The sequence below is a fragment of the Eurytemora carolleeae genome, unplaced genomic scaffold, assembly GCF_000591075.1.
Source record: "Eurytemora carolleeae unplaced genomic scaffold, Eaff_2.0 scaffold100, whole genome shotgun sequence".
NCBI lineage: Eukaryota > Metazoa > Arthropoda > Copepoda > Calanoida > Temoridae > Eurytemora > Eurytemora carolleeae.
In genome coordinates, this window is record NW_019396048.1 from 329,687 (window position 1) to 340,297 (window position 10,611).

The 10,611-nt window shown below is 30.1% G+C and overlaps 1 protein-coding gene and 1 long non-coding RNA gene across 2 annotated transcripts in view; both read right to left on the reverse strand.

Annotated features, from left to right (window-relative positions):
- The window catches only part of LOC111703470 (signal transducer and activator of transcription 5B), a 16,498-nt gene extending 12,914 nt beyond the window's left edge, over positions 1-3,584 (reverse strand). Inside the window, exons 1-5 of the mRNA XM_023475423.1 lie at positions 3,519-3,584; positions 3,227-3,316; positions 2,841-2,888; positions 2,400-2,438; positions 1,223-1,304 (exon numbers count right to left, since the gene is read on the reverse strand). Of these exons, the coding sequence (XP_023331191.1) occupies positions 1,223-1,304; positions 2,400-2,438; positions 2,841-2,888; positions 3,227-3,316; positions 3,519-3,584 (325 nt within the window). The remainder of the gene's footprint in view (positions 1-1,222; positions 1,305-2,399; positions 2,439-2,840; positions 2,889-3,226; positions 3,317-3,518) is intronic.
- Positions 3,585-3,608: 24 nt separating this feature from the next.
- LOC111703638 (uncharacterized) overlaps positions 3,609-10,611 on the reverse strand; it is a 14,631-nt gene continuing 7,628 nt past the window's right edge. Inside the window, exon 3 of the long non-coding RNA XR_002765655.1 lies at positions 3,609-3,660. This is a non-coding gene — a long non-coding RNA (uncharacterized LOC111703638). The remainder of the gene's footprint in view (positions 3,661-10,611) is intronic.

The window sequence follows — 10,611 nt, forward strand, 5'->3', positions numbered from 1 at the left end:
TCTAAACCAGCATGTAGAAATTTGTTCTATCTATCTAAACCAGCATGTAGAAATCTGTTCTATCTATCCAAACCAGCATGTAGAAATCTGTTCTATATATCTAAACCAGCATGTAGAAATCTGTTATATCTTTCTAAACCAGCATGTAGAAATCTGTTCTATCTATCTAAACCAGCATGTAGAAATATTTTCTATCTATCTAAACCAGCATGTAGAATTTTTTTCTATCTATCTAAACCAGCATGTAGAAATCTGTTCTATCTATCTGAAATCTGGCAAAAGAAATTATAATCCCCGGATTATTTACTTCAAAGGAACAGTTCAAGGAACCAGGAGAATCCATCCCAAGAAAACGGATTCAAAATATTCAAAATTTGAAAACCGTTTTCTGGAAAAACTATTAAAATAACTTCCCCCCGGTCCATCTTCTCTAATGGTCTAATATTATCTAGATAATCTTTATTGATTTATCTTTTTGTTTTTGGTTTGTTTTGTCAAGCTAGAGTCTTTTGCACAGAAAGTATGGTGTAACAGCATTGCGAAATAAAAACGTAAACTTCTTAAACACCGAGAATGAAGTTTGATTATAATCATTTTATCCTCAAAAATATAGAAAAAAATCTATTCTTTAACGAAATCAAAATTGTTTCGTGTAACCACCTGCAGACTTAATCGGAAAATTGCGCATTTTTCAATTTTTAGAAAACATAAATATTTACAACAATTCAAAATCAGCAATATTTAATATTAAAAAATATTATGTTTTAGTTTTACTGTATTTTCCAAAAAGCTGGTAAATTAATAAAAAAAAACGTTTCCCCTCCTCCCCTTTATCCAAATATAATATAAACTTATTAAACTCCGTTATGAATATTGTGACGTAGACCTATAAATACTAATGGCTGGCTGAGGGTTGGCATGCAACAATTTTCCACGAATTCTTTGATGAATTCTACCGAACCTTTTTAAACAATGGCCGGGGCTAAATGTCTCTTCTCAATTCGTCGGAAAAAGTTGTATTTCTATCTGAGATCTGATGAATATCTATATGAGATCTGATGAATATCTACCAGAGATCTAATGAATATCTACCTGAGATCTGATGAATATCTACCTGAGACCTAATGAATCTACCTGAGATCTAATGAATATCTACCTGAGATCTGATGAATATCTACCTGAGATCTAATGAATATCTACCTGAGATCTAATGAATATCTACCTGATATCTGATGATGTTTGTAGAAGTTGATGGAATGATGCTCCTGCATTTGTCTAGTTTTCTCAATCTCTACACCACACTCCTACTCCAATGGGACACATTTACCGACTGGAGGGGGGGGGGGATGTCAACCCTTTAGACCCCTTTACGAAAACTCAAAAAGTATTTGAGATAATAAGTTCAAATTTTCTGTTTTTTCTAACTATTTATACAATATACATATACCTCACTTTAAGCTAAAAACTGGGCTTTTATACCTACTACCTCAGTCATCAGGCATACTGCCTAAATGCCTTATTTTACCGATACCAGACAAAATCTATATATAGGCATACTTCCAGTCTTTGGATTTCAACATTCTAAAGCTCGTTTTAAAAAGAATGTAGATTGCACAACTTTTGCAAAGACATTTTATAAAGATTTTATCACAGAGACCTTAAAAGAAATTTTCAGTCTTTTTTTGAAAGTTTTGAAAGTTTTAGGTTTTTAAAGTTTTGAAAGATTTAGGTTTTGAAAGTTTTGAAAGTTTTAGGTTTTGAAAGTTTTGAAAGTTTTAGGTTTTGAAAGGTTTGAAAATATTTTGGCGCATTTAAATTTTCTGAGTGAAATGAAAATTAATAATTTGTGGCATTATTCGCAGTTTTTTGCTGAACAACTAGATTTTGCAATAAATATGCGTATATTTGCATATTTGACAATTTTCAGATTATTGAAGTGAAGCCTAAAGAGACCAAGGGCTTTCTAAAACCGTATCAAATGTTATAGATTTCTTTACCAATGAGAAAATATACAGTCTTTTTGGGTAATCCAGATGTCAGTTGGATAGGAATACAGATCAGAGCTGGGAACTCTTGTGTTGTGGATATCGAGATCAATGCTTGATCTCGATCATATGTTAATCTGCTAAAAATCTTTATTCGATATTTTGCATATAGTAATTGTACCCAGTCAGGGGTTGAAGGGAGCTTTCATAAGGGGAGGAATGACTAAAATTAAGATATTATAAAAAGCTTTTTTATAGATTCTCAAACTAAAAGTGTCCACAGTGGATATCAAGTTTTAACTACAGGGGTTATGAGAATAATCTAGCATAAAAACTCCCATGGCTATGTAAGCATAAATACAATAAATAAAAAAAATGACTGATTTGTTTTCATATTATTTATGTATCCCATTCCTGTGTAGACTTCTTCAGTAGGTTTAATTGCTGCTGAATCTGGAATAAATTTTAATTAGAAAGGAATTGCGTCGTTGTCTAATCCCTATATCTTTGTAATCTGGTGGTGTAAACTTCCAATATTTTAAACTTAGATTATTTGATCAAAGTTTGTGGCAAGGGCAAAATATCCTAATTCCCAATTAGAAAAAATGAATTAAAGCAAATTCTATAGATTTGAATTAAAAACATTTTTCTTTGATTTTTTACTTCCCTCTTTTCCAACTTTCTAAATATCAAAAAAAAATCAAATTCGAATAGAATAGAATAGAACAGAAGGTTCATCGAAATTGCGTTTTTCATACGAACACAGTCTCAATTTACAATATTTAATAAAGCTCAAAAATAGAAATTTTACCAAGATACTTAATTTTATCTAAACATGCAATAAAAAGGGGTTACCTGGTATACTGTATCATTAGCCATGGCTAGACTAGGATCTACACCAATCTAAGAATAAAAAATAAACATAAAGATAAGAATTGAAGGTTAAAATGCTAATAAGATTTATTCTGTAGGAGTACTTGGTCATTACATTATAAAAGTCATGATTTGAAAGATAAAGTAAAAATGATTTGAAAAAAGGAAAAAAAAAGTCAGATAAGTTTTAATTTAAAAATGTATTGAAAGGTATAACGATCAAAATTAATAATATTTAAGATAAACTTATTGAGATATATTTTGAAACACTGTTACGTTATGAACTTATTGAGAGATATCATTAACAAAATGTTAGATTTACTTATTCAAAGATGTCAATATCAAAATGTTAGAAAAAATTAACTGACCCCTTCTGCTCGTTGAACCAGGTGCATTTCTGAAGTTAGACACTGTTGAACTATCTGGTATAAGCTGAGAGGATTGTGAGCATATCTCGCCTAAATACATCAATCAATCAATCAATCAACATTGAACACTGTTGAACTATCTGGTATAAGCTGAGAGGATTGTGAGCATATCTCGCCTAAATACATCAATCAATCAATCAATCAACATTGAACACTGTTGAACTATCTGGTATAAGCTGAGAGGATTGTGAGCATATCTCGCCTAAATACATCAATCAATCAATCAATCAACATTGAACACTGTTGAACTATCTGGTATAAGCTGAGAGGATTGTGAGCATATCTCGCCTAAATACATCAATCAATCAATCAATCAACATTGAACACTGTTGAACTATCTGGTATAAGCTGAGAGGATTGTGAGCATATCTCGCCTAAATACATCAATCAATCAATCAATCAACATTGAACACTGTTGAACTATCTGGTATAAGCTGATTCAGAACCATATATAAACATAAATGTAAACTCTTGTATTTTTCTTCCACATTTTCCATCCCGCAAACCCTATTTGATTAATTTTTCAGTAAAAAATGGCTTGGCATTAAATTGGCAAAAATTGGCAAAAATTGGCAAAATTTGGCAAAACAAAGTTATACAAAAATTAACATTAGAAAAAAAAGGGGCTTACGTACTCTTGAACCCGATCATGACTAAATGGAAGGCTAATATTCTCTCATACATTTTAAATTTTATTCAAATTCTCAGAATTTGTCAGGGATTGGTGATGATCCGTAAATTGAAAGAAAAGTTTGAAAACATTATAATCAATAAATCAATCAATCAATCAATTGTTCTTGTTTCGTTCGATCTAAAGGTGTTCAAAATCACGTGAGATTTAATTTCAATTAAGTTATTGTGAGGTAAAAAAAAATTATAAAATCCCGCTGTTTTTAGGATTTAAAGTAAAAAGCGGAATCTTTTAATTGTTAAAGGGTTGGCTATGGGCTCAATAATATGCCAAATTCTTACAATATCTGCATGGCGTCCTTGTTTTTTTTGTTTAAAAATGAACGATATGAGTAAAATGATTAAACATATGCGCGAAGCACCAACAAATTGTTGTTCTTCTTGTGTCTTTTCATGTATTTAGTGTCTGTTAGTCCCTGGTTTAGTCATATTCACTATAAAGTCCCCTATTACAGTCTACACCAGTTTTTGTAATTAATCCATGCCAGTCATATTTGACCACTATAAAGTCCTTTTATCGTAGGTCTGTGCAGTCCTAAGTATTTCCAGGCATTACTTTACTATATCTCGTCTGTCCATAAGGCATAAGCCGGTAATTGGGCTTATCCCTGTTTTCCTCCTGTAGTCTGCATAAGTCCTAATAGTCTGATATAATCCTTATTATATATCTTGTAATTCTTCTTTGGTTGTCAGGTTCTGTGCAACGTTAAATGGTATATGTATTGTAATACTCATAAAAAATAGGTAGAAATTTTATTCGAAATGATGCGCGAAGCGCCAAAGAAAAATGTTGGTATTTTTTACTTCATTGAAAAACTTTATAAAAGATGGTCCACAATCATGATCATGAATGGGGGAAAAGTATAGGGGGAATTAGGCGAGGGGAAAGGGATAGGGGATATGTAATATTTAGAGGAGTAAGAGAGTAAAAAGGTTAAAAAAAACATAGATTTAGCGTGTATTCTACAGAAAATTAAAAAGCTTTGTAGAACTCATGACGTCTTCTGTTTCTCTTTTAGTTGTTTTTAAACTTAAAGGATATATAATATATTTTTTCTTTTAAACTTAAAGGAAATTTAATATCTTTTTTTTTGAAAAACTTAAAGGATATAAAATATCTTTGTTTTTTAAACTTAAAGGATATATAATATCTTTTTTTAAAAACTTAAAGGATATATAATATCTTTTTTTTAAAACTTAAAGGACATTTAATATCTTTTTTTAAAAACTTAAAGGATATTTAATATCTTTTTTTAAAAACTTAAAGGATATTTAATATCTTTTTTAAAAAACTTAAAGGATATTTAATATCTTTTTAAAGAAAATCTGACAAATAATAAAAAATTTAAAAATTTTATTTTAAAAATATAAAATAATTTTTTTTATTAATATAAAAAGGGACTATACATAATGATAATAGAATTTATAAAAGACGTTTAAATGTCTGTTAGAAATGCATATTTAAAGGTTTTAGCTAAAACTCCTATTATTCGGAAAATGGCTGCAGAAAGTATTACTAGGAAGAATTCCTGGGTTATAAATCTGAATTAGATTTCTAAAAAGTTAGCACTGATTTCTCATAAACCCGTCCACGCTGAATTCTCAATTTTTGACAAGTTTCGTTCTTTATGTTCGCAGAATTATGTCTGTTTGGTCCCTTTCCGTTCTAAGAACCCGACCTTTATATAATATATATATATATATAGATATGTTTATATATTTATATGATATTGATCTTGGTTTGGTCACGCAGTTTTAACGGAAGTTGATTAAATAATATGTATATGTTCTATTAGAGAGGGTGTCAGTGTAGTTTAAACGGGGTGTACCCATTAACTTTTTCATGGACTTTTACAGAAAACGGTCCAAATCTCTTTTATCCAGAATTACAGAATAAATCTGGTAACGTAATGAAACTTAAATGAATTTTAAATACACTTTCAGTTTTTATATCTTGCATTTTTATTGTTGATTCAAAGAATTCTTGAAATGCACCTCACTGCAAAAGGTAAAATTTATGCGACATCACTGGTACAACTTTGGAACCTCGTAACTCCTCTAACTTGCTTTCTTTATACAAGTATGAGAAAGCGAAATTTATATTGGTTACAAAATATAAATTTAAATATGTTTTTTTTTTCTCAATAGCTCACAGTGATTTAAAGGTCTCCCACTCTCAAGCAAAAATCGATGAGAATTTTTCCAATTACTTTTTAAATCAAAGTTGTGATTAGTAGTGATACAATATACATGTAAAGGGCTAGAAAAAAAAAGCCTAAGCGAGTTAGAGCGGTAAAATGTAAACCCAAGGTGTTGCGACATTTCAAAGTCGACCCTGTCTTAAGAATTAATGAGACTGTTTATAAGCAGGATGAATCTAGGTGATCTCTTTAATTATATAAGTTATGATTAACGTGCACTTTACTTTACGCAAAACCCTTGTAAAAAATGCGCGTATAGGCAGGCTCTCTGCTGTTCCAGTCGGATCGCTTTAAGTACGAGGGTGCAAGAGCGTCGGGAAACCCTTCAGTCGCGTGGTGCATTTTTAACTGCCCTTAAGTCGACGTGATCTGAATTTGAAAAGTCCATATAAAAAACAAGACAGGAAAATCTAGTCAAATTAATAATTGTACTTTAAAAAAATGGTTTTGATAATTTTCATTTTTAAATGTCTTTAATTTAATCAAATAAGGATGGCTGTGCAGGTGTATTCCTGGAACTATTTAAAGATCAATAATTTAATTATAAATTTAATTATTTACAAACCTAACTTTAATTGTAAAGACTGTAAACTTTAAGCTTTGCGAGTGAAATGATTCTTAGAACTATGCTAAGTAATTGATTAATCTTTTATTGAGATACATTTTTTCCATAATCAAATAAATTGGATTTTTTGAAATATCACTAAATAATTGAGATATTTGTTTAAAATGTAAATATTTTTAGTCAGAATTATCTTTTTGAGTGAATCCGATTCCTGGATTTTAGACCCTCATTAAAAGTTTGATTCATCATTAAATAAAACTAAAGGTGAATTTGATTAGTTCTGTATCCTTCAACACTTTTTGTGACATTTGTGTTTAAATAGGTTTAAAGAGGATTAAAGAGGTTTAAAGAGGTTTAAAGAGGATTAAAGAGGTTTAGAGAGGTTTTAAGAGGTTTAAAGAGGTTTAAAGAGGATTAAAGAGGTTTAAAGAGGTTTAAAGAGGATTAAAGATGTTTAGAGAGGTTTTAAGAGGTTTAAAGAGGTTTAAAGAGGATTAAAGAGGTTTAAAGAGGTTTAAAGAGGTTTAAAGAGGTTTATAGAGGTTTTAAGAGGATTAAAGAGGTTTAGAGAGGTTTTAAGAGGTTTAAAGAGGTTTAAAGAGGTTTAAAGAGGATTAAAGAGGTTTAGAGAGGTTTTAAGAGGTTTAAAGAGGTTTAAAGAGGTTTTAAGAGGTTTAAAGAGGTTTAAAGAGGATTAAAGAGGTTTAAAGAGGTTTAAAGAGGATTAAAGAGGTTTATAGAGGTTTTAAGAGGTAAACTTCTTTTTATATATTTTAGTTGATGACCTGTCACACATGCAACAAACCATGCATTTTCTAATTCGTAAGTTTGTTTAGAGAACAGAAATGTGTTTATTAATTTAAACTTTAATCATCCTATCATTCAGAATTAATAGTTTTACATATCAATGGTTACAAAGATATAAGGATTAGAAAATTTGAGTTTGAGCTAAGTGACAGTGGAATGTTGTTCACATTCATTCCAAAATAAAAATCTGAAAGGACTGTAGCTGTAATTTTAGGTTACCCTCAATTTGAATAGGTCCGATTCACAACGGTACCATTCAGAAACATAAATTTGATCAAGGTGTGGGAGATACCACAGTTTTTCTACTTTAAAAAGTATTAATTAATTATACTTGATTAGACAAAGCACTTTAGGGTCCTGTTGTGAATCAGACTTTATCAAAGGATCAAAAGATCAAAGGATCAAAGGATCAAAGAATCAAAGGATCAAAGGATCAAAGGATGAGTTGAACGTTTACAGTCCTTTTAAGTAAATCAATGTTTTGAAAATAATTGTGGATTTCTTATGAGTCAAGAAAAACTTGTTTTCGTGATTTTTGTTAAAATCGTGTGTTTTGTAACTTGCAACAGAAATCCAGACAGCTAGGAGAAGTTGCACCAATTTTTAAGACTGGGTTGACGTTAGAAATGTAACTACATTTTAAGAAATGTAACTACATTTTAAGGAATGTAACTACATTTTAAGGAATGTAAGTACATTTTAAGAAATGTAACTACATTTTAGAATTATAAAGCTTTTATTAAGCTTTAGTTTTTATGAAGTAATTCTCATCTACTTTTGTGTCAGAGATTGCAACCTTTGGATTAATGTGATCTGTAGAAAAGATATTGGTTAATGAACCGTATAATTATTGAAAAAGCCCCAATTTTTAACAGTTGTTGTGTCTTATCATAATATTGTTATTTAGTTGCAAATTACGTGCGTGATGTTGAGAAATAGAAAGAAAAAAATGGGAAATAATATCTATAATTTTGTAAAAAATTGTATTTTAAACTATAATTATTTTTAAATAACATATTGTTTCAAATGTTTGTCCTCGATGTTTTAGGCATTTTGTTATTTAAATGTGGCAATGCAAATAATGTACTTTGTATTCATTGTATAATAAGCATTTCCTTTTTCATTTATGTAAGTATTATTTCGAAAATTCGGTCCAAAATTCGAGGAAAAAATGCGTGGAGTTCACTTCATTCAAAGTTCTGCTGAAATAATTAACAATGCAGCAGAACGTTTGTTTTTGGTGCAAAGCGCCACGATTTTGAACTGTTTTTCCTGTCACCAACAATATATATTATTAGGAAAACACAATATTTTTTACCAAAAAAATATTTGATTAGAAATAACTAAAATATCACCTAAACTAACGGCGGCTTGAAAACCAACTTTCTCTGTATATATTGCACGGTGAAGGTTCCTGGAATCAAGAAGAGAGACTCCGGAATAGTGGTTCCTGCACGCAAATTGTCGCAAAACCCGCGGAAACCGGTTCCCCCCTTGCAAATAATAGTGGAGGGGAGGAGAGGGGGGTCTGGGGTATTTGTTTAAATATTTTTCATAATAATGGATCAAATTATTTTTTTGAATTTATTATTTTTAGCTTCTTACTAACTTTGGTGATTTTTAAAGCGGGTTTATTTTCAATTTTAATAAAATATTTAAATACTTTTCTTCACTATTTTAATCCACAGAAACATTGCACCCCGCCCCTTGCAAGGTAGACTTGAAGCCGCTGCATACTTCTGAGAATTTAGCGCCCCAAAAACAGAAACAACTCTCACCCCAGACTTTTCATTTTTGAAATTTATTTATTTATGCATAAAAATACATTTTTTGGGTATTATAGTCATCTTTAAAGCGTTTTGAAACATGTTTATAAAGGGTTTAATTCAATTATCCTACGTTTCAAGTTCTCTTTAGCTGGCACCAGTTAACTCCATTTATAGCAAAGATTTGTGTGTGCAGATTTTGGACCAATCAGAGAAGAGTTTGAGGACCTTGGCGGCAACTCAACCAAATATAAACCATACACTCCCCCGCCAACAAAACAACACATAAATTACTCTATACCATTATTATCTAATAAACGTAAGTTTTGATTTAATGTTTATTCGAAGTTAAAAAAATTACCATAAGTTTGATTTTTTATTTCATATATTTCTGAAACTTGTGATTTTTATGTGATCTAAATGCTCGTAATTGGAATTATATTATCCTCAAATGTTAAGCTTTTATTTTCTAATTAATATCTAAAGTATAATCCACATAATAAAATAAAATATATCCCTCTGTCAAAATACAAAAGCTCTTTATATTTTAAGTCCCTAAATAAAGAGGATTACTTTTAATTATAGATTAATTAAAATATTTGTAAATATTCTTTTTATATTTATTTATTTCAAATATAAAAGCGCAGAAATGTGGTAATATTCTTCAAAACTTAAAGAGAATGTTAACAAAATTCATGTAACCCTCAATTTAAAGCGTCCTCCTACATATTTAAAACAGTACTTAAGAAAAAATTATATAGATTATAGAGTTTATAAAAGGTTTGCTTGTTTTTCTTGGGGAGGGGGGGGGGGGGATTTATTGGCCCAAGCTTCTTAATTTACAAGATATTGTTTCAAAGTTATATAATATTTTCTAATTCTATCGAAATGAGACAAAATTCTGTTAACAACCAACGATTATTAAAACCAAATGAAACCACTAGAAGTAATGAAACCACTAGGAGTAATGAAACCACTAGGAGTATTGAAACCAATAGAAGTAATGAAATCACTAGGAATAATGAAACCACTAGAAGTAATGAAACCACTAGGTGTAATGAAACTACTAGGAGTAATGAAACCACTAGAAGTAATGAAACCACTAGGAGTAATGAAACCACCACGAGTAATGAATTACCACTTGGAGTAATTTAACCACTAGGATTAATGAAACCACTAGGAGTAGTAAAGATTTCACACACTTGAGCATTGAGCAAAGATTTTAAATTAAATTTTACTTTAGTAATACTTTTTCTCTGAAAAGTGTTAACCAACTTACCCCCCCCCCCCTTACCC